This window comes from Cyclopterus lumpus, chromosome 12 (assembly GCF_009769545.1).
Source record: "Cyclopterus lumpus isolate fCycLum1 chromosome 12, fCycLum1.pri, whole genome shotgun sequence".
Taxonomy (NCBI): Eukaryota; Metazoa; Chordata; class Actinopteri; order Perciformes; family Cyclopteridae; genus Cyclopterus; species Cyclopterus lumpus.
In genome coordinates this window covers 7,410,932-7,435,075 of record NC_046977.1, presented here as the reverse complement: position 1 = coordinate 7,435,075, position 24,144 = coordinate 7,410,932, and the positions used below count along the sequence as shown (strand labels likewise).

The 24,144-nt window shown below is 40.4% G+C and overlaps 2 protein-coding genes across 2 annotated transcripts; one reads left to right on the top strand and one right to left on the bottom strand.

Annotated features, from left to right (window-relative positions):
* The first annotated feature begins 1,090 nt into the window (after nt 1–1,090).
* LOC117740056 (alpha-synuclein-like) lies at nt 1,091–9,223 on the top strand. Its single transcript, XM_034546195.1, has 6 exons — nt 1,091–1,403; nt 1,808–1,969; nt 2,122–2,151; nt 3,814–3,944; nt 7,653–7,724; nt 8,422–9,223. Exons 2-6 carry the CDS (start codon nt 1,849–1,851, stop codon nt 8,440–8,442), a joined length of 375 nt encoding a protein of 124 aa, XP_034402086.1. The 5' UTR covers nt 1,091–1,403; nt 1,808–1,848; the 3' UTR covers nt 8,443–9,223.
* Nucleotides 9,224–10,809: 1,586 nt separating this feature from the next.
* On the bottom strand, nt 10,810–22,015 carry nop14 (NOP14 nucleolar protein homolog (yeast)). Its single transcript, XM_034547334.1, has 19 exons — nt 21,833–22,015; nt 19,698–19,880; nt 18,224–18,358; nt 17,845–17,992; nt 17,596–17,741; nt 17,282–17,413; nt 17,018–17,140; nt 16,775–16,906; nt 16,330–16,654; nt 16,070–16,200; nt 15,863–15,948; nt 15,626–15,761; nt 15,138–15,239; nt 14,607–14,760; nt 14,362–14,521; nt 12,190–12,337; nt 11,976–12,094; nt 11,712–11,867; nt 10,810–11,621 (listed from the first exon to the last, which is right to left on the bottom strand). Exons 2-19 carry the CDS (start codon nt 19,878–19,880, stop codon nt 11,525–11,527), a joined length of 2,613 nt encoding a protein of 870 aa, XP_034403225.1. The 5' UTR covers nt 21,833–22,015; the 3' UTR covers nt 10,810–11,524.
* Nucleotides 22,016–24,144: the final 2,129 nt, after the last annotated feature.

Sequence of the window (24,144 nt, the reverse complement as noted above, 5' to 3'; positions counted from 1 at the left end):
TTCTAGCCTGGACCAAAGAAATGTAAATAAAATCTAATAAAAAAGGAAACAAATGCAGCACGTTCCTGTTTAAAATGTATGGATGAAACTGGAAGCCCCGTATATACGCTGTCCAGAATGTGAAAGCAGTGACACATCACTCAAGCGGTTCACAGTGTGAATGCATGGCTCCACATCGACCTTCAGTGCAGTGTCCTTCACTTAACCACAGTTTATGTGGAACATGAATCATAAAGAAACTTTGAAAAAGAAGGGGTGGATGTTTCCGGTTTATCTTTTGTCACATTACGAATAAGCTACAACAACATTATTCCACCACTACTGTGATTGAATTTGCATATCTGTTTGCCTTGATGGTTAGATTTATGAAACACACACCTGACAACCAAATAACCCAAAATATGCAGGACCTTTTGAGCATAGGAAGTCAGACATGGATGACCATATGGTACCACTTTCTATAAGGATTTATACATGTAACTTCATGGAGAATAAATACATTACTAACAAAGCTGATGGCAGTTCGGGGAAACTCTTTTTAGCTATAAAAAAAGACAATCTTACAACTGCCAACTTGGTTATTGAAAAAAAAAATTAATAATGACAACATGTAACTGCATCCTTGATTGTGTAAGCTAATCCTTTCTTTTTTTTATAATAAAATATATAAATTGGTTTTCATGGGTTTCATGGGGAAGTCATTAACAAAAGGCCTTTAATCATAAATGGTCCAGATTAATGAATTACTACTCATAAACCCTTTATTAAATTACTTTCGATTACATATCAAAAGGTGTGTCATTGTTCTTTAAATCCAAAATATTATAGGAAAAACTGAAGAGGAAAACAATGACTTGAATGAGTGAAATCTGATTACTGCAAACATGAGCTTTTGATTTGGGCTACAATTCAAAAGGTCCCTCGGGGGCTTGCTACACAGCTGCAGTTAACATCTTACTCACATCTCAGCAGAGTGCTCTCTTGCATAATAATTACTGTCACTAATTAGTAGACGCATCCAGCCAACTGACGACGTTAAGAGCCTGATGCACCTACATGCTGTGGGCAACCCACGTACAGAAAGAGCTACGTAATCCGCGTGCGCGTGTGTGTGTGTGTGCGCGTGTGTGTGTGCGCGTGTGTGCATCTCTTCTCTCGCATCAGCATCACCGGGTGTATAATCGCTCTTTCTCCATCAACCGAGGCGTAGGAGGCGTCTGTCCAACCTGTGGAGCGCCTGTCTGTCTGCTGGGAGGACACCGCGCACGCACACGACCGCGTTTGGGAGTCGAGTTGTAGTTCGGAGAAAATAAACCGGTTCCACTGCCCTTTGGGGGAAGCTCCGCTCTGTCATCCCGGAAGAATCACCACATTCTCGGTTTAAAGGAAGTTGGAACGAACAGGTGCGTGGACCGCTTGTATTTCTTGTTATACTATACTATGTGTGTGTGTGTGTATATATATATATATATATATATATATATATATATATATATATATATATATATATATATATATATGTATTTAAACATCCTTTATTTAAGAATAGCAGCCAAAGCATTATTACAAGCGTCGTTTCTTTAAATTGAGATGAATAGTAAATCCATTCATGGTTTTCTCGGTGGGGCTGTGACCAGTTCCCACAGGTGGGTTTTATTCCTCCGCCTCGGAGCAGCGCTGCTTGTGTAACCGCTCGAAACGGCTTGACAAACCTGTCGTGGGAGAAAAGTAGGGCGGTGGCATCGTGTGTGCGTCGATCCGGGGTGTGCCTCCTTCATTTGCGCCTTTTTTCTTGACATCCTCGCAGCTGTGTGCGCGCGTGCTAATTTGGGAGCCAACCGAGCAGCCATGGACGCGTTCAAGAAGGGTTTCTCCAAAGCCAGGGATGGGGTCGTGGCGGCGGCGGAGAAAACCAAGCAGGGAGTGACCGGAGCGGCTGAGATGACGAAGGACGGGGTCAAGTTTGTCGGTGGGTGCTGGGAATTCATTTGATTTACGAATGCGTTACATATCATTACTATTGCACAACAACACTCAGCTGAATGAATAAGTGCATGGCATTCATTTATTTTAAATTGTTTCCTTTGTTTGACTAATTAAGCTCCGCCTGTATACTTTCAGGTAACAAAACAAAGGATGGAGTCACAACAGGTAATACTTCTATATTAATTCAGGCTCTAATGCATCTGTTCCATTTCTCTTGCTGGTCTGGGGGGAAAAAATCACTAGTGTATTAATTTACACATTTCGCAGCTGCTATTTTTTACTCAATAGATCTTTGACATAAAATCAAAAGAGGGTAACCTCACTGGATCCTCAGGTGGTCAGTAAGAGAGATGTACTGTAACCCTGGAGGTGTCATATTTCACCGCCTTACTCCACACAACCTGCCTAATCCCTAAAGGGACAGGCCCTGCCATTCCTCATACATAACAAGCAGAGGAGCTGGGGGGGCAGCTATATTGTTGTAATATAGCCGCGAGTAAAGTTAGTGTTTTTGAAACTGTGCTTATCCAGAGGGTCTTAGCCACAAGGGAAGATATCTTTTTTTCTCAGTGCTACAAAGCAGCATACATTCAGATCTATGATCCGATAATGTGCTTTTAGGAGGTCCACATATTATGTGTAAATACATTCCACCATACAGTGCAGAGCATTCAGTTCCCAAACCAAAAATAAAATAAAGCTATTTATATGTGACCCAATGTCACCTGTTGCAGATGTGTGTGTGTGTTTTTTTTATGTAGTTCTATACATGCTGATAATCTTGCGTCCCCTCGAATTTAACTTGTGAACCCTTGTTAGGGCCCCGATCCCACTGGTGTAAATACATTTAGCACATGCAGACTGACCCTCAATCGAGCAGCTTTGTTCTGAATGGATATCCATCAAAAGAATATCTAAACTGATTGACCTTTTTCGTCCCTTAAATTAAGAATGACGCCTCACTGAATCAAAAGAACGTTTCCAAAACACCTTTCCAAAACAGTTCATGTTTACATAAAAGTCACGAGAAGGATCAGATGTACTTACGTGTATGCAAAATGACACATTAGACAACAATGCTTTACTCGGGCAGTAAGAGGCGGGATGAAACCAGGTGAAGTCCATGAAAGGAAAGTGCCTCCAGGTTTTTCAGGTAACCCAAAACAACAGGCGACGATCCAGTCTTTAACATTTTGTAGGGCGTTCCAACTGGAAACATTTCTCCAGGTACAGTAGCCTCGCTTTCGACATGACAACCGTCATCTGAATGTATCTTAATGTTACAATATACAGTCAAGCAATAGCACTGTTTGAAAGATGTACAACATTTCTCTACAAATACATTTATAAGAAATAAAACCTGTTCAATACATGTATGGGTTTTATGGCAAAAGAAACAAGCACTGATAAATTAACTGGTTGGATTATTGTATTAACATATGACATATTAACCTTATTGTTGGATTTGTGTTGCATTGGTTGTGCACATTCATGTTTCCAAAATGAAAAAAAACATTTAGGTTCCCACGACTTTATGGTTGTTCCTTTAGCAGATCCATCAGGTCAAACTAAGCAATGTGTTAGTATTAGTATTAAGTCAAGGCAGTATGACGTTAAGCATAGTAAAGTGTAAAGTAAAGTGTTAGTCTATTTCTATTTCCTGTCAATATCTTTCACTAATATCAACAAATCCTTTCAATCACTGTGGATTCATGTATTTTGAGAAGCGTGTCATTTTTCGACACGCTAATCCTCACAGACTGGTACTGAGTTGCTAGAGAGATGGCCCCTCCTCAAATGCCCTTCTTCTTCTTTTGGTCCCTCCAGCTGTGTCTGGAGTATCACAGGTGGGTGGAGCCATGGTTACCGGGGTTACCGCGGTGGCCCACAAAACGGTGGAGGGAGCAGGCAACATTGTCGTTGCCACCGGATTGGTCAAGAAGGATTCGGCCAAACAAGTAAGGAAGACACTTTTCATTTAAAGTTATATTTTCTTTTTCTTTTTGATAAATCGGTATTAATGTCTAAGCTATCATTTGTATTTATTCGGGTTCAAATTGTACCAAAATGATGAAGTTGTATCTATTTTTCTGTTGATTATAGCACCCTGTACAGCACTACTCTCACGTGGATGAGAATTATGGGGTCCGATTGATCTGTGATTAATGAAAGTGTTTGTGGCCTGGTCTATAATAGTTCATAATATCACTTTAATTCCAACAGCCACTAAAGCAGCTAATAGCGACAGGGTGGACATTGTTAGCGGCTGCTTTAATGATCCGAGCTTTTCTTACGTTACTGACTCTGTGTCGGGATTTAAACAGTTTCCAAGAAGTTTTTATTCGCTTATGAAAATGTTTAAAATACATATGCAGAATAGGGAAATAATGATATTTTCCTTTGGCAAAAATAATAAATTCAGTGCAACCTGTGCTATTCTGATCACACTCGCCGCATGCTCACACATACCGATACACAATTACACATCAGTGGCTGGCCTCCTCACCTCGAGTCATTTGTCATCACTTTTCATATCTACTGCCTGTCGTTGTTCTCTGAAATGAAAGCCGTTACACATTGTTAGCTTTCCAGCATTGTTTGTCTTGTCAGTCTGGCCATCGTTTGTCCAAAGGAGGCGGAGGTAAGGGGAGTTTACTGTAGCGAACAATTTACTGCTGCGACACAAGTCAAACATGAAACATGATTTCCCTTCCTCCTTTTCTTTCTTGGCCTCTGCTCTCTGTTCGTGGAGATTTTTTGATCCAGTCAGGGCCGTAGCTAACATTTTGATCAGGACACTAAGGTCACGCCTCGGGTCAATTCTTTCTGGGAATTCGGGGCTTTAGCAAAAAAATCAATCAATCAAAAAACAATGTGGAGCCCTTTTTGACAGTGAAAAATATAGATAAATTCACATCTGTGTTTTTGAGATATTTCACACATGAACGCACATGTGAAAACATTTATTTTGCATGTGATTTTCTATGTGCATTATTGCTTCGCATGTGATAAATTCACATAAAGGCACACCTGGGTTCTCAATTTTCTGTCCGCTTTCGACCACCAAAAATAAACAATCAAATGAATAAAGGATTTTGATATTTCGCCACTATGAATGTATTTATTCAAAGAAAATGTAATTCAACATTTAACTAAATAATCTGTATACAAAAAAAAAAAATACATTCTTTAAATTCTTTGCCCACTAGCAGCGCCGTGAAGCAATGTTTCCACCTGTCTTGTTACCGATGCACGCGCTCAAGGGGACGTGGTCATTTCACGACGATCCTCTGATCAACAATTGGTGGAGTGCAAAAAAAGCATGACAATTTACCAAAATTAAGTAAAGTAAAAGAATAAATAAAGTAAAGAGCGCATGTTTAAAAAAATATTTCTAAGATTGAGTTTTTCATGAGATTTCAAAAGGTTTGTCAGACCTCAAAGATACCTGCTCTGGCTTTTGGTGAGAAACACTGAATGTAAACAAAAACCTTTTGAGAAAATATCCCTTCATCACTCCATTTTCACGACGTTCCTCCTCCGATCAGCGCAGAGGAGCAGATGGCCTTCATGTTCATGCTCTGCTTTTTTTCCCCACACTGAAACAAAACACTGTTCTTCATTAATTTCTAACCATCACCGTGACGCTACCCTGTGTTTGTATCTGGATCAACACGGTGTCAGAATTGTGATGTAATTCTGAAAGGACGACTAAATGTGCCTTTAATTACCCTCCTCTCTCATAACACCGTCGTGAGTATTGCAGGAAATGATAAGCCAATCAAACATTTCCCTGGGCCAAAACTTCGTTGACATGTTTGTTGTGATGCTCGATCTCCCGCCTCTTAATTAGCCACATTTAGACACCTAGAGATAACGGCACACACACACACACACACACACATAAGTACCATACAAAACATACACGATACCAAAGAAGTCATCAAGTTATTTTTATTTTCCCCGCCAACCACCGACACCTGTACGTGCGTCTCTTTTAATGAAGCAATCAAATTATTTTTTTCCACTACAGGTGCCACATCCTTCATTGTTGACATTTGCTAGATTTGATTTGATTATCAAAAGATGCTTGTGGTATTTTCCACAAACATCCCATTGAATCCTTGCATCCTGGTTGGTTGGTTGGGGGGGCGTTATTGAGGCAGCTCGATGGCTAATATTCACCCTGAGGGATAAAACACTGATGAAGCTCCACCTGGAATGAGATCAGCCTCGTTATGAGGACGATACGCTAAACTGGCAGGCGGCTCAGACGGACAAACAGACGCACAGGCTGCTGACTGATGGAGATATGGTGGACAACCTGAGAGGAATAAACACAAAGATTAAAGAAAAAGAAAAAGATCCTGGTATTCCCAGCGAGAGATTGACATGCAGACAGCAGCAGCTTGAGCTCGTTTAGCCATCATTCCCAGGTGGCTCAGCCATTAAACGTCATTAATATTTATTTGATTAAAAAATTTATGCCAGGTTGAAAGAGCCCTGTGTGTCTGACACACACACACACACACACACACACACACACACACACACACACACACACACACACACACACACACACAGCAGAGGATGGTGGGATGCTGAGTCTGATTAATCTCCACATCTAGTTGTTTCTCCAATTCATCAGCTGCTGGTGACTCATATCAGGAGGCAGCCACAGGCAGAGAGGTATAGAAGGAGAGGAAAAAGTGAAATGAGATGGTGGAGTGGTGGGGACCTGAGGAGGAGACATGGCAGGAAATGGAAAATGGAAAACAACAACAACAACACGCCTTATTGCTCAGATCTTTTCAGCGGCATGCAATAAAAAGAGGCTGCCGCATTTCACGTCCCCCCGGGAGGCAATTTCTGCACTCAAAGAATACAGAGTGGAGGCCGGGTGTTGCTTTGATTTGGCTCACGAACATATTCAGGTTGGATTTGTCATCAAAAGCGAACAAATCTTTAACTTTTGGCCAAAGTGTGATCTGCCCACTGTTGGCAGTCCAGCTGTGTGTGTGTGTGTGTGTGTTTACATGAGCACACATGTCTCTGGCTCTGATGGGGGACCAGATGGAGGCTCGATGGGCGGTGTTAAATGCAACAGCATGGAGTAGAAGGAGCAGCAAGGGGTTTAAGGTTATATCAGCCGCCGGTGTGTCACACGCGTACGCACGTGCGCGCTTTAGCGCCCCCCGTGACCGCTCCCCATTAGGAAGGTCAGTTCAATGGCACGACGTAATCAAGGCATCCTTTCAGCCAGACAGGGGAGACGTCACACACACCCTCACCTCCCCTTCTTCATTAGCAGTTCACATCTCATCTAAAAATGACCACCAGTCATAATGACTCTTCGTAAAGGGACAAAGCAAAGGTGGGATGAATTCTGTGAGTTATTTACCTTCAAACTTGTGTCATATTATATGGCATAATGGTAGATGTAGTGCATCCAGATGTTGTTCTGATGGTCATGGCTGCAACTAATTATTGTGTTCATTTCAGATTCATTGTAATCAATTGTTTCCTCTAAAAAAAGTGCATATAAAGGCTTCCCAAATTGGTCACCATGTTTTCACATGAAACATACAGTAACTCCCATGAGATCATGAATATAGCTAATTGGATCATAGTGAGAGTAAAACGATTTCCTTTGTGTCTTTTTCCAGAGTGAAGAAGCCTCAGCAGCACAGGACATGGCAGAGTCACCAGTTGATCCCGACCCGGCTGAGATTACAGAGGTAAGACTCCACGAGCGGAGGTCTAATATGATAATATTATTATATTAATTAAAGAAGGAACAGTTTATGAATTAGAGAAGATCGACAGTTTAACCTTTGTTTTCAATTATATGAGCTGTGTTGATGTGACACTCATTTTTTACAAGGATGTTTCTTATTTTTCAACCACAGCTCTTATAATAACTCTAAATAATAACTCAGACCCTGACATGTCCCCATTGAAACACTTTGTCCTCTGAGCAACGTTTTAAAAGGATGCACAGGGGTTATAGTTTTCAGTCAGTATTAGACAGAAGTGGATTTATTGTAGAGCCTTAAATTCACGCCACTATAATCTGAATACATCTGGGGGGATTGTTGTTGTCTCATCTGCCTAAAACTAAATCAGCTGAAATATAAAAAGGGAAGCATTGGAGCATTCAGCCAAAACAAAATATCGAATGAAATCGAATCGAAATATTGTATGTTATATAGGATTTAGAGGCAGTCATGCTGAATATGTAAGTGTTTAATTATCTTCCAAAGCTGAAAAACAAATGCACATTTCTAGCTTGTTGAGGGAAAAGCCACATAAGACTCATCTCAATTGGTGTTGTTACATCACCTCACCTGGTTGTACGATCCTCCTGCTGCATGGCGACGCTTCCTTCAAGGACAGTGAACTCACCGCCCACCTGTTGTGCCTCTTCTCTCTCAGGACGACACCGATGACAACTGAGGGAGAGCCTCGCAATCAAAGACCAATGATCAACGACACAAACATTCCATGTCGCTCTGCCAAGTCCCGCTGTGCCTCGTTTTGGTCCTTTATGGAGTCTGTGCCCAACATCTATGTGTGCGTGTGTGTGTGTGTGTGTGTTTCTGTTTGTGTTGTTACGTATGTCTGTACAGCAGTATGTGGGTAAATGTTGTCGAGAAAGAGAGATATTGTGCGAGTGTGTGCGTGTATGTGTGTGCCTTTTACACATCAGTCCTGAAAGTGAGTAATTACAGTGAGTAAACGTCTCAATGTCTGTGTGTGTGTGTGTGTGTGTGTGTGTGTGTGTGTGTGTCTTCTACACATCAGTCCTGAAAGTGAGTAATTACAGTGAGTAAACGTCTCAATGTGTGTGTGTGTGTGTGTGTGTGTGTGTGTGTGTGTGTGTGGTTGTGTATATGTATGTTGTATTCACCTGTGTGGCTAATTGATCCAACATTGAAATATAACACTTCAAGCACCTAAGTGTCTCTATATTAATGAAGAATTTACAGTGATCCGTTTGAAATGGAAGCGTATCGATATTCTCTATTTTGGTCTGTGTACTGTCACTGTATTTTGCGGTGGACTACAAAGTGCTGAGCTATATTCGTGGATTCATATTGTATTTTTTAATTTATCGCTGCTGTGACAAATACATCTCATACTGAATGGACTTTTGGAAAACCAAGAGCATGTATAACTACTCAGCTTAACGGCTGCACAAATGAATTTAGTTGGAGTTAAGTGTTAAATAAAAATAAGTAAGAAAATGTGCGTTTGTTGCTGTATAGTTTTGTTCATTCTGGGGTACAACAGGGGAACAAGTAACAGGTCGCTGCTTTAAGGGTTTCAACCGTGTTTGGCATCAAAGGGCTCACGATTTGATATACTGGTATTTTCATATGTCTTTTGCCATTTTGGTTGGTTTACCTGCTCCACCGGGAGAGTTTCAACAACTACGGATATATAAAACAACAAACGCATAAAAGCTCACTTTACCTCTCGCATGTTGAATTGCTGTTGATTTGGTCATAACATAGTTTTGTGTGCTTTTAAGCATAGCTATATAGAATCTTCCATTTCCAGAAGTGTAGAAGAAGAGCAACAGCAGAACAAGCGTAAACCCGTTTGCTCTCGCACGCCCCCTTCAGTGAGGCAGAGGTACTGTCCGCCTCCCCTCTGTGCTTTTTCACTGCGGTTTTGTCAATCAGCAAGACTAAATACTGTATGTTCTACACATATGTGGCATACACTACATGTTCTATGGAAAGAAAGGACGTATAATAAAAAGTGTCTACAAATATTACAGTGGTGACAAACCAAGCGAAAGGCACACGCTCAACCCAGTTTGGGAGGGATTGCGCAATCTGAGGTGAGGCACAGCTCGCGTGTCACCTCTCTGTTTGAACAGGACGTGCTCAAATTCAGCGATTTTTTTTAAATTATTGTAAAATGCTTGCAATGATTGGAGCTGCCAATAATCAATTAAAAGGCAGTAATAATCGGGCCTGCAGCCACTGAACCAGCCAGTGTGTTATTACACAATAGAACATGTTGGTCTTGATTGTGTGCTGTCAGCAGCAGAGAGAAAGAGGAGACAGATGTGCACTCAAAAAGGTCCGTCCTGGCAAACCACTCCTCAGGCGCTGTTCCCTCCGAGAGAAAGTTCATCTTCATTACCACCACCAAGACAGATGTCCCACATGCGCCGCGATACACGTCCATCTGCGACTGCCAGACATCTTTTCAACAGCGCTACTTTGAGAGCATGCAAGGAAAAAAAAGAAATAATGTTGAGAGCCACATTTCCTCCAGATGTAAACGTGACTTTTTGTGAAGCACTCCCAGGAACAGGGTGAGTCATTTCATTCTCTACTTTTCACTTGCATTTCTTTACTAATGAATCCTGCAGAGAGGCGTTCGCTTGTCCTCGTCGTCGCTCGTTATTGTCCACACCTGTCAGCTGCCGTTTCCTGGAACATCCCTGCCGACTCCCAAGGTTGGCCGACGGCTGCCTGTTGTTCTCGCTCATGCAGAGACGGGACGTTTGTTTTGTGCTTTCATTTCATGGCTCTGATAGTCTTGGTGTCCACGCATCGCTTCCTTTTGCTTGTTCAGACATTTACTCCTCTGCAATACAACAACACTAATATGGCATTGCACCTATACGCACATGGATCCCTTTAATACCCCCTGTTTACTCAGCACATCATGTATGTTTACATTAATGAGCTTTGTCTTGAGAGGAAAATTGCAGCCATGCACGCTTTGATCTCCTTAAATTTGGGCTGAATGTTCTCCGGAAGACGTTCCAAGTGCAAAAAACCCGAGAGAGAGAGAGCAACAGCTGGGAAAAGATGGGAGCATTTTATTTCCTAGAAAAAAAAGCATGCAACATTTTTCATCTTCTGCTTCGGTTTAATTCTCATTTGTTTTTAAAAACAGCGAAGTAAAAACTAGAAAACTGGATTCACTCCCTCTAAAAGACGCCCACTGAACAATCCATAAGTTTTATGTAATATAACTGACTGTTCACGTCATGAGGTTTGCATTACCAATCCTCTCTCTATCAAAATTTGCTTTGAATAACTCTGCACTTTTCTGACCTTAACTGGAAAAACGTGGATGGAAAACAGAGAACAGGAAGATACTGTCATTCATTTATTTTTTCTCTATTCAAGCACATCATCGTGATGGATTCTGGTGGTTAAAAAAAAAAAACGAGAATGCAAACCAAGTATTCACTGCTGTGTTGACTGACACTTCCAACAACAGTATCCGATATTCGCATCAACCGCCTACATCATAATATTTGACGACTTGGGTGTGCATTTCTGACAGCTATTTGTCAAACACTATTTAAAAAAAAAAGAAGCGTGCTGTGACAAGGGAGTTGAATTTGTCCCATCTCGCGATTAAAAAATAAATCCCCAAAAGCGGCTCATAGTTCCACAGATTTCAACCTTGAACCGGCTGTTATCCACATCTGGATGGAAGATGTCCATTTGACAGGAAACAAGATGATGGAAAGATACGACGGAGAGTGAGATTCTTCGGCATTTCACTTCTTCTTCCTCCTCTTCAGGGCCTTCCACTCTCCCTCCTGAGTGGCCAAGCTGCCAAAGAGCTCCCTCACCTTCCTCTTTCGCTCTGAATCTCTGAAACACAGAACATGCCACCAGTTAAAAGGCTTTCTCACAGAAACATGTGTGGTTCTCTCCCACGTGGACACTCCGTGTTATCCGTACCTGTTCATGACCTCGCTGAGCTTCTCTCTGGCCAGGAAACGCGTGTCCTTCCTGATCTCCCTCAGCGCGCCCTTGAACTCCTTCTTGTACTTGTGCTTCAAGCGCTCCTTCTCTCTCTCCTCTCTGGTGCTGCCACGTTTCTTCCCGTAGTCCAAACTGACAAATATAAAAATAGATTGTCAGCAAATGTGCACGCGTTCTCTCCGTTTCCAGGTGAGGAAAGTCATTTTAGTAGACTTTTGTGCACATTGGATTTCATCTTACACTTCAACAATCTTGGGTGTGAGCAGCTTCAGCGGAATCGGCTTCTTCCGCTCTAAAACCAGCCGGCAGCGAGTCACGGGAGCGCCGCCGATGCTCTCCAGGATCTCACTGTGAAGCTCCTGCAACAAAACCCACAACCATCACCATTAGGGACACACTTTGAGAGAGAGAAAGAGAGACCTCGCTGTGTATCAAAACTCTCTCTGGCGCCAACCTGTAAAAGCTCTGGTAACGTTTGGGCTGAGAGGTGTTTGGACAGCAGCGTTGTGATTGGCTGAAAGATGCACGCGAAGGACGTGAGGTCTTTGTAGAGCAGACAGCATCGCTTCACCAGGTCCAGGCAGGTAGAGAGACACATCAACCTGCAGAGAGAGAGAGATCTCACGTTCATGGTTTGACATTGGTCTCGTGGTCCACCTGGCCTCAAAAGAACCAGATCTTACCATGTGTATGGAGGTATATGTGGGGATACATTTAGGAGCCATGCTGCTACTGTATCTAGAGGAACTGTTTACTCTCTGCACTTCTAGACACACTTTCTCTTCCCTGCCCAGATGCTGGACTCGTGTGGTCTGTGTCACCGAGGCCTGAAGGGAGGCAGACTGGTGTGAGGAGCAGGAGTCGCATGCAGCGCTGTGTGTTCAGAACCGTGTGGACCAGACGTCCAGACGGAGGTGTTTAAAGATGACGACGAGTCATTAAGAATTTAAATAACGTTCAACAGCTGCTGGTTTTTAAAAGAAGAAATACAAAAAAAAACAACGCTTCGTAATTTTGTATTTGAAATCCTTGTAACTGATCTTAGGGACATAACATATTAGATTGTTTGTTCTTTGTCACTTCCAGGTATATTTCATTTTCTTTGACAAATAGTCAACAAATGTAATCAAAATTCTCCAACATAACTGTTTGCTGTTTATGGCATATTACGAGTATTCATTTTAGTGGAGTACAAATAAAAATGTATATTCTCACCACCCGTGCACAATCATGGGCCACTGAAGCCTGTTTACAAGCCTCGCTTTGTGCCCACACACCAGCTGCTGTGTGAAACCACACTGGCGGCGCATCAGAATCACAAGAGTGGATGCATCAGCTCATCGTAGGTTTCATATTTGTACATAAACCAAGATTCTCCATAAAATATTGTGAAGCAACTTGAACTTGTGATGGTTTGTGTGCTTCCATTGTCTTTTTTTGAGCTTGTGTTTTTTTTCACGTCTATAAAAAGATAATCAGTCTAACTTCTTCTTCTTTCTCCTCTTTATGTCTCACTATTTGTTGGTCGTCAGATTTTTGGTCCAAACTGAACGCGAGAAGCTGGAAGAAGACAAAACGTTTTCTCACACTTCCTCTCCCTCGCTCCCTCTCAGCTGGGCTTTGTGTTCTCTCTGGTTATTTATTACGTGGTGGCGTTACTCTCAAATCTGAATGGCCAACTAAGGCATTCTGAGATCTGTTGTTTCTGAATGCCGTGTCTCTGGGGGTCAGCCGTGTATGCAGAGAGGTTTACAAAACAATGTGTGGGGAGGGCTTCGGCATTCATTTAAAAAACATTTTTAGAACGGTGAACACAAACATGGACAAAAAAAGAACAAATTATTCTTGTCAACCAAAGCTTTCTGATTTTTTTTCTCAAAACATTACTCACACGGTCCTATTACATTAAAAGTATTTCTTCCCGTTCATCATTCCTCCTGTGCATTTCCTAATGGAAAATGTGTTACCCTATCCGTTAGTGTAAGTTAGCATCGTTTAATAGTAATCATGAAAAGATATGCAGATGTGCTTCATATTGACAAAGAACATTATTTTATAACTGTTCAATGTCAGTTAGATTACATAGTTTATTCAGTATATTACCTGAAGAGTAACACTGACATGTGGTGGTTTTATGGGGGTAAATGTGCTAATGAACATATTCATTAATGAAGTGCACAAATGTGCATTTATTTAGACCGTTGCACAAAGCCAGGTCAGCTGTTTCCAGTCATGCCTTTTGCTCTCTTTGCTTTAGCGTCATATTAAAATGGGCAGACATGAGTGGTATCAATGCATCTTATCCAACTCTCAGCAAGAAAAGCAAATAAGCACATTTCCAAAATGTATTCCTTTAAATAAAAAATACGTCTTCTATGGAAAAATGTTGGAATGAAAAATGTATTCAGTGTTCACAATAATACAGCTCCAGTACGTCTGATGTGAAGAGAGAGACTCAATGTTACCGGAATGACTCAGACATCCCTCATAAGCAAAGCTACTTGACTTGAGCCGTTAACTAAGCATTAAAAAGGAGGCTGGTGGTGGGATGTAAGATTAAGGAGTATAAGATTTTAGGGGTTTGACTAGCTAATTTCCCTCCAGGTGTGCTCCCTTCCCCTCATACCTGTGGTGATCTCTGTCCAGGTCACTCCTGAGTTCCAGGTGTTGGGTGACAGACAGCGGAAGGCTTTTCTTGCTCCAGCTCTTGCAGGACTCAGAGTCTGACAGCACCAGCAGATCACTGCACTTCCCCGATGGCCTAAAGGGCGGCACCACCGTGTAGCCTGCAACACAATGTCAAAGTCGTACAAAACCCCGTACAAATGCCGGCACCGTGAAACGTGTCGTTCAAGACGAGCGTGCGGCTACCGATAGACGTCTTGTCCCGCACAGCCAGGTGCAGCGTTCCAGACAGGAAGTTGATGAGCTCTGGCAGGAAGCGCTTTGAAAACGTGACGTACTCCACTCCCAGACAGCACAGCACTAAACCCGACGTCACGTCCTGTAACGATCTCACTGGACACTAAGGACGTACAAAGCAGAAATAAAACATTTTTAATTTTTAAAAACACAGGTGCGTTCATGGCATCAGTGCTGAAAATCCATATGTTCAGCCACATTGTTTTGGTGGTATTTAGATGGGAGATTTTAGCTGCAGTCGTGGAAATAAAAATAATTGTATAACCTGGAAAACCTCCAATGAATAATTGAACATGTTTGAGGAAAATATAGATTTAAAAAAAAAAAAAAGAAGCCTTTTCCTATCCAAGAAGATCCACACAAAGAAAGATGCCTAATGAGAAGAGAACGGCTGGATTCAAACAGAATGAGAAATGGTGAAATCCCATGAGAGGCAGGAAGGCAAGAACAGTCGGTAAACAACCTGATGCCGGCGTGTACCTTGGTGAGCGCCTGGCTGATGTAAAGCAGTGCCGGAGTTGTAACCGGGTGTCTGAAATCGGAGGTAGGAAACAGCAGGGCTGTCACCTTCAGGTAGATGAGCTGAAAACACAAAAACACAAAAACACACTGTAGCCGTTTGTCATCGACAGAGGAACAAATACTGTCGGTTGATACCAAGAAGAAGTCATTTTACCATCGCCATATGTTTTTCAGTTTAAAAAAAAGTGATTTAATCTGTGCTTTTATTTACGGTTATTGTTCTCCTTAAAAGACACTAGAATCTAACAATAAAAGATCAATCGGTATTTGTAGAAAATGAATAAATACAACATTATCGAACCCTTTTGTTCTCCAAACCTACACCCTTGACCAAGAGGACAAAACGTTTTCAGCTGATGCTAGAAGGGCAGTCAAGTTCAAAAACCTCTCAACTCTCTGTGCACCCTGGTGAACACGTGCACGGTGTCAAAGCAGATAATCCATACCATGTCCAGCGTTGGGAAAGCAATGTGCCCTTTGACCTCAAGCACCTCCTCCGAGCTGTGACCAGCGTCTCCGAAGATGCTCTGCATGGTCTTACAGGCTGCTTCTGGAAACATCTGACACATCGAGTACAACTCTCTACAGAGAGGAGAAGAAACAGAGCAGGAATGATCAGGTACATTTTGTTTTGAGGACTTAATATTTAAAATCGGGAGTTAAAACGAGAGAAAGAAACTCACGGTATGAGTTTATCTGTGGTGGCGAGTTCAGGTGGACTCCTGGTGGCCAGTTCTCCGATGTACTCCAACAAGAAGCCAAATAGTTTCTGAGACAAACAGAGATTACATTGTACGTTCACATGGCAACGAGCGCAGCCTTAAAACTGGCTACAGAGACAAAAGCGCCACAGTTATTTACAGAGATATGGAGCCTGCTCGATATTTTACCTGCAGTCTGAGCTTATTGCCGACAGCCAAACTAGCATGGTTGCTTTTCTGAGTCCTGGCCACGATGAGGCGCTGGTTGTCAGGGGTGTGGCCGTGGAGCAGATCTTTCAGGTCGTCGTAGGTCTCTGGGGCTAAGAGAAGAAGACACCCATAATAAAAGTAAAACGGATTATTAAAATGAAAACAATGGTGATGATGTCTCCATTTGTGATGGACAAAAGTAATATAGTTGTTGTACATGTGTTCCTGTGTGTCGTTACCAGTAAATGTGTATGGGAGCTCTGCTTTAGCCGCTTCCTGCTGGGCCTTCATCTCCTCTTTGCTCAGACTCGGTTTGGCACTGGTCTCTTCTCTCTCCTCATCCTCGCTTTCTTGCTCGGACTCCAGGTCCGAGTGACCATCTTCTTCTTCACTGCTTCCCTCCTGCTCGTCTTCCTCTTCCTCCTCCTCCTCCTCATCATCTCCATCTTCTTCTCCTTCCACCTCTGCCTCTGATTCCTCCTCCTCTCCACTCTGTCCCTCTTTTTCATCGTCCTCTTCATCATTATCTTTCTCAGACTCCTCTTCAACGTTCCATTTTCCATCCTGGACTCACAAAAGAAATATTAATTTAACACATTCTGTATCAACATATAAATTGACAAAAAAAGAAGAAGAAGCGAAGAACCTTTCAGTTCTTTAACAAACAAACTGGTTGTAGCTCACCTGATAAGACAGGGTCTTCTTGTCATCCTTATCCAGGATGAAGCCATCATGGATGTCATCAGCAGAGATGTGGATTTGACTCTGTGAGCTCTCCCCGCCTTCATCTCCCATCATCCTCCTCAGACGGTCAGACTAGGAAGAAAACACAGCACCATGGATGTACCATCAGAGAGCATTCAAACATGCAATGATGACTAGAAGCTGTTTGCCTTAAAAATATTCAACCTTGAACAGCGACCATACCTCTAGTTGATGCAGCTTCTCCCTCTCCTCCCGGGCGAGCTCCTCTGGGGTTTTCAGCTTCTCCGAGGGCTGAGCCTTCATCTCGAAGCCCAGCTCTCTGACCATCATGTCATACTGTTCCAGCTGCAATGCACAGAGGAAGCAGATAGAAAGAGAGAGAGAGAGAGAAAGAGAGAGGGAGAACAAATAAATGTCAGGCTCTGCAACTGATGAATGAAAGCACACCGTGGAGGAACAACATTCTGCTGATTGCTGTGGCGCTACCTTGGGCTTCTCCTCCTCGACGTGATCACATCTGGGCGTCTTTTTCACCATCAGAGTCTGGATGCTCTTCCACTCCAGATCCAGCTTCTCAGTCAGCTCCTGCGCCTCCTCTTTCCGCACCTGTCGTTCCCGCTGAAAAAGTACAACAACAAAACTCAGAAGTTGATCACAGGAAAATCTTTAAAAACAGGTCACTTTTATTTTTGTTATATTGCCAGCGAGCAGCAATAAGCTGAAGTTACTGTAAATGGTAGAGAATATTTAAAGCAGCAGGATGGTCTATGTGGTACTAACTAAAATTGTTACTGGCTCACCTTCTCCTGCTTGGATTTCTGGATGAGCTCTTCAATGAGCTCCTGTCGGGACTTGGCTCTGTGGTGACCTTCCCCATCCTGCTGATCCCCGGATGTTTTCTTTCGGAGGAGACCGCCTCCTCCAAAGTGGGACGCGGTCAGCTCAGCTAGACGAGAAAGAGAAATAGTGTCATTATTTCGAAATCAAATAAACATGTGACTGATTTAACGTTCTGTTCCTTTGGTGTTTTGGACACCAGCACAACTCACCTGATAAAAGCCCTTTCTCTTCCGGTTCATCATCATCATCGCTATTCACAATGTCATTGAATTTCTCCATCTCAGCCAGCGACTGGCCGTAATGTGTCAGCTCCTCCTCCTCGTTCAAGTTGTACAAATCCTTCTTATCATGGCCACGCTGAATAATAAAGAAAGGTTTGGCTGAGAGTTTCAAATACATAGTGAGATTTGTTGTAAGATATTTTAAAGTAACACATGATTCATTCAGAAGGCCGAAGCTACATAAGTAAGTCAAAGTAGGGAAAAGTGGGCCCTTAGATTTATGTTGTTTATGTTTATTTTATTTAAAAGGTGACCTGCATGGTAGGACCCGCTGTGTCCTGTACAAAACCATAACAACATCACTGACCTGTCTCTCCATTGAGAACCTCTTCAGGATTTTGTCTTCTGGGGCCATCTTGGTGTCGTACTCCCCAAAGCGCCGGTCAACGAATTTGCCGCATTTACCCTTCAGTTTGTATTCCTTCAGGAGGGTTTCCTTTCTCTACGGATCGAAAAATCAAGAATTGCTTACGGTGACCACAAGAGTTATGTCAAGGTTGCACTGATCATGGATATATACATACATGTAAAATCATAAATTAAGTAAGTAAGTAAGTAATATTTAATATGTTTAATTAAAGAAGTGTAAGGACACTCTTTGTAAACCCTCACTTGAACTCTTAGTTCTGTTCATCGTACTCTCGGTCCTCACAAAGCTCTCCTGCAGAAAATCCCTCTCAGCATGATACTGAGCACCAGACTTCACAGCAGTTAGTGTTATATAGATGATGAGCTGTGACCCGTGGTTGCAGGATACAGTGCTACAGTAGAAGAGTTCATCTTTTGTACTCAGACGGAAGAATCTTCATTGTTTTAAGCAGAGTCTCCCACATTTGTGTCACACTGATTTTTTTTATTTGCAGCTGTAGTTCTGGGTGTTTGGTCAAAGAACCGTGCGACATTTTCACAAACATCCTAAGGATGTAAGTATCTTATGAATGGCTGAGATTACGTGCCAATCTTGAGTTTAGGACTCCTACATTTAAGTCTAACAGTAATTCACAAAGCATTTTAGACCTGAAAATCAAGCAGCTACTGCTGGTAATGCACAAAAAATACAAGACAGTTGAGTTCATAAGGATCCAATTGGCCCATCAAGAACATCATGCAATCCTTGGAGATGATAGAATAGATCTCATCTGTCCAAATGACTCATTAAGTGTACATGAAATAATCATCAACTGCAATAAATGCATTAACATTTCAAGTTCATTTCATAGCATTATCTGGATTAATCCATACATGTGGTGCTATATGTAGAATTATTAGGCTACATCATCAGAAGATGAAGATTTTAGGGTCAACTGGAATATGTTTGAGTTTCAACATGCAGGTGGTGTTTGTTTGTTTGTTTTGACAAATTAATATTTTACTTTGCTTTATTCTTTTAGTTAAATTGATAAAGTATATGTATGGGATTAAATGTGCTCCTGTGTATTGATGAAATCTTTATTTCATATTTACTAACACAACCCAATTTCCTGGGACTCAATCACTCAACAACATCCCTAGATTGTCAAAAACAGTCCTTTTGATTAAAAATCTAAAATTGGGAATTTATTGGACAAGTTTGTACTGAACAGCAGCTATTGTTTAAAATGTCCATTACAACCCTTTTATATTACTTTATAAGAATAAGTTATACATGCACTGACTCACTATTAAGCCATTTCATAATTTTAGAGCTTGAAGGAATTGCTCTGGCTTTATTATTGCTCACAGGGAGAGAAGTTGCTGAAGACCGAGTGGGAAAGCAACCAACATGATTCCCTCTTACTCACCTTATTGATGGCTTTGGATCGAGACACACCAGGAAGACCCACATCGTGCTTGGTTTTCCTCCCCAAAATCTCAAATTTCTTCCTGTTGATTTTCACCTCAAAGGGATTGTTTTTGATTTCAGTAGAGGTCTTGGTTTTGCGGACCTTGTCGGCGAGGCTCCTCTTCTTGGGTACCTTCCCCATCTGTAACACAGTGACGTCAGAGGACTGATTGAGACAACATCACTAAAAAAAACTCTTTCATATAGTCTTTTGAAACTCTTTCATATAGCTACTACACAAATGTAATTGACACTGAATAACGTTAATGGTTGGATATCTGCTATGACGTTAATAGTTGAATATCTGTTGCTATAACGTTAATAGTTGAATATCTGTTGCTATAACGTTAATAGTTGAATATCTGCAGCTATAACGTTAACGGTTGAATGTTTATGCTATAACATTAATAGTTGAATATATGTTGCTATAATGTTAATAGTTAAATATATGTTGCTATAACGTTAACGGTTGAATGTTTATGCTATAACATTAATAGTTGAATATATGTTGCTATAACATTAATAGTTGAATATCTGTTGCTATAACGTTAATAGTTGAATATCTGTTGTTAATAGTTGAATATCTGTTGCTATAACGTTAATAGTTGAATATCTGCGGCTATAACGTTAATAGTTGAATATCTGTTGCTATAATGTTAATAGTTAAATATATGTTGCTATAACGTTAACGGTTGAATGTTTATGCTATAACATTAATAGTTGAATATATGTTGCTATAACGTTAACGGTTGAATGTTTATGCTATAACATTAATAGTTGAATATATGTTGCTATAACGTTAACGGTTGAATGTTTATGCTATAACATTAATAGTTGAATATATGTTGCTATAACGTTAACGGTTGAATGTTTGTTGCTATAATGTTAATAGTTAAATATATGTTGCTATAACGTTAACGGTTGAATGTTTATGCTATAACATTAATAGTTGAATATCTGCTGCTATAACGTTAATAGTTGAATATCTGTTGCTATAACGTTAATAGTTGAATATCTGCAGCTATAACGTTAACGGTTGAATGTTTATGCTATAACATTAATAGTTGAATATATGTTGCTATAATGTTAATAGTTAAATATATGTTGCTATAACGTTAACGGTTGAATGTTTATGCTATAACATTAATAGTTGAATATATGTTGCTATAACATTAATAGTTGAATATCTGTTGCTATAACGTTAATAGTTGAATATCTGTTGTTAATAGTTGAATATCTGTTGCTATAACGTTAATAGTTGAATATCTGCGGCTATAACGTTAATAGTTGAATATCGTTGCTATAATGTTTATATTAAATATATGTTGCTATAACGTTAATGGTTGAATGTTTATGCTATAACATTAATAGTTGAATATATGTTGCTATAACGTTAACGGTTGAATGTTTATGCTATAACATTAATAGTTGAATATATGTTGCTATAACGTTAACGGTTGAATGTTTATGCTATAACATTAATAGTTGAATATATGTTGCTATAACGTTAATGGTTGAATGTTTATGCTATAACATTAATAGTTGAATATATGTTGCTATAACGTTAATGGTTGAATGTTTATGCTATAACATTAATAGTTGAATATATGTTGCTATAACGTTAATGGTTGAATGTTTATGCTATAACATTAATAGTTGAAATATGTTGCTATAACGTTAACGGTTGAATGTTTATGCTATAACATTAATAGTTGAATATATGTTGCTATAACGTTAACGGTTGAATGTTTGTTGCTATAATGTTAATAGTTAAATATATGTTGCTATAACGTTAACGGTTGAATGTTTATGCTATAACATTAATAGTTGAATATCTGCTGCTATAACGTTAATAGTTGAATATCTGTTGCTATAACGTTAATAGTTGAATATCTGTTGCTATAACGTTAATGCGACGTTACAAACGCCCCTCGTGCATCAGTTGTTTCAGAAGAGCAAAGGCGTTAATGTTACATGTAGAACAAAACGACCAACAAACAAGTGGAGCCACTTTATAGCCAGCTAGTTAGCTTCCCTGCGAGCCGACTGCGGATCGTAAACAAGTCGCCATTATCACGCACAGACAGAGTTTACCTTTGGGCCGCGTTGAGGAGTCGAGTTATTAAACCCAACCGGAAGAAACCATGGGCCGCTATGGCTTTGTCAACTCTGGATTTAAGAAATACAACTCTATTTGGTCTTTTTTCTACCATCCACGTTGTTTCACTTGGTTAGTTTTTTTCCAGCGTGCACAAGTCGGAGGTGAAAGTTCAAAACAAAGAAGAAAACAAGAGCAACTTCCGGTCTGGGATTCCCTACAGCGCCCCTAGCGTTTAAAATACATTCATCCTTTAAAGAAAAAAAGGGCACGGTTTACACTGAAAATAAATAATGTGATAAAGAGTAGTTTACAACAATCACAAGCACAAATACACGAGAATGACTTATTGTAATGTATTATCCCATTAATAACATGGAAACAACCATGATTGTGTTACAGTATCTGCAGAAACTATAAATATATTTTGCAGTCGTGCTGAGATGGTCACGGTCCACAGATAATTAATCCTCCTGACGTTGGTGAACCCACTTTGGTTCAAAATGATATCTCTCACAACTATTAGATTAATTGCCATGTAATTTACATCAGATACCAAGTTCCCTGAATTAAACATTCTAACTGACTTTTCCGACCAGGTGAATGGTTTTACTTACTGTACCTATATGGTTATTCATGGTTATTAGACAACATGACTGGTGATCCTCGTTCTCAATTAAAATAACTTTGTTTAATCTATCTTTTGTGAACTTTGGTAACAAGTTATATGGGCCCCAGAGGTGTAGTAATAACCTTGATATACAGTATTTGTCAAATCTTTGTATTCTTTGATTAGAAAATACATAATGTCACCACTCAAGGCCTTTAAAGATTACTCAAATGGTAATCAAAAGTCTGAAAAGGAAAAATATGCCAAACACAAAAAGTTTATTTAATTACATTTCAAAGATTATTTACAGTTTAGCAAAATGTAGATGGCCGTGAGTGAAAATCTCATTTTAGAACTGTTGTCAGCCGAAATCCTATTTATTATTATTACAAATGTTGAGGGAGCTGCACTCCACTGATCATACAATATACAATAACTAGGCTAACTTATCCCAAAGTACTTGTATAGACTTATCTATGATTGAGCTCTGAGGAGATGGCTTACAGTCTCTTTCTATACTGCATATTCTACTTAAATAACTGCAACCACACAATATGGACTTTCAGGGTAAGTGTTTTTCTTTTATTCATGGCTGTAAAAGAGGCAGGACCATGAGAAAACAGAGGTGGAAGGGATACATCTGTAGATGATGCAGAGACACATTTCAATCGGAAGATTAGACAGAGAAACCGACTAAGGACTTAAGTTACTGAAGCTAAAAAAAATTTAAAAAATACATTTCAAATGAAAAGGGGTATTTGCGATCCTTTAAATGGACAGTACACACAGTAAGCACTCTTCACATGCATTCTCAGCGTATATGCATTTATCATTTAGCGTCTCAGATACGCTGAAGCTTCACGTTAGTTTTGCCTTCTGGTTGCCCACAAGTTAGATAATCTGAAGACCTTTTTACCAAAAGCACGATGAATAAACACAAGTTGGCGACGCATGGAGACGGCCTTTGTAGAACGCCCTGCAACCGTAACACTCTATTGATTACACATCAGCAAAATACTAAATAAAAAGGGTTCCTCAGTGTACTTTGTGTCTTTACTGCGACTGGAAACACACAAGTATCCATTGACAGTCTACCCGCTAAGAACAGTTTTACTCAGGGAAGTCCAGGTTGATCATGAGGCTCCGGCACAGTGACGTGTGTGTTATGCAACAGCTGTGTCTATGTTTATGATAAGCGTGAGTGGTAGGAGTTCCCAGTGATTATAAAAAAGAAGGAGGATCATGCTCCACACGTGTGTGTTATGCAACAGCTGTGTCTATGTTTATGATAAGCGTGAGTGGTAGGAGTTCCCAGTGATTTATAAAAAAAGGAGGATGTCCACAGTGCTCTCTCACAGCAAGCAATCATGGCTCAATCTACTTGGTCAGAAAAAAAAGCTAAATGATATAACCAAGAATGAAATCTCACACAGTTCGTAGTATTTATGTCAGTTTCTAACTATTAAAAGAGGTGGAGAGATATCAAGTGGCAAAAACAAGGTCAGGCTCAAATAATTAGAAACATAAAAAGGGAATATGTTTTTACATTGTATAAGTCCTACTAATCACTTAAAGCCAATAGCAAATATGTTATCAAACCTAGGAATATAAAAAAAAAAAAAAAAATTAATAAAAGCACAATGCTTGCTCAACATCAGCAGGTCCAAACATAATCATCATCTGCAGGTTTGCAGCAGC

Coding starts and splice junctions, on each gene's coding strand:
- LOC117740056 (XM_034546195.1), top strand. CDS start 1,849: ATGGACGCGTTCAAGAAGGGTTTCTCCAAAGCCAGGGATGGGGTCGTG. Junction 3,945..7,652: donor AGAAGGATTCGGCCAAACAA/GTAAGGAAGACA, acceptor GTCTTTTTCCAG/AGTGAAGAAGCCTCAGCAGC. Junction 7,725..8,421: donor ACCCGGCTGAGATTACAGAG/GTAAGACTCCAC, acceptor CTTCTCTCTCAG/GACGACACCGATGACAACTG.
- nop14 (XM_034547334.1), bottom strand. CDS start 19,880: ATGGGGAAGGTACCCAAGAAGAGGAGCCTCGCCGACAAGGTCCGCAAA. Junction 18,359..19,697: donor GATCCAAAGCCATCAATAAG/GTGAGTAAGAGG, acceptor TTCGATCCGTAG/AGAAAGGAAACCCTCCTGAA. Junction 16,655..16,774: donor AGAAGACCCTGTCTTATCAG/GTGAGCTACAAC, acceptor TTGTGAGTCCAG/GATGGAAAATGGAACGTTGA.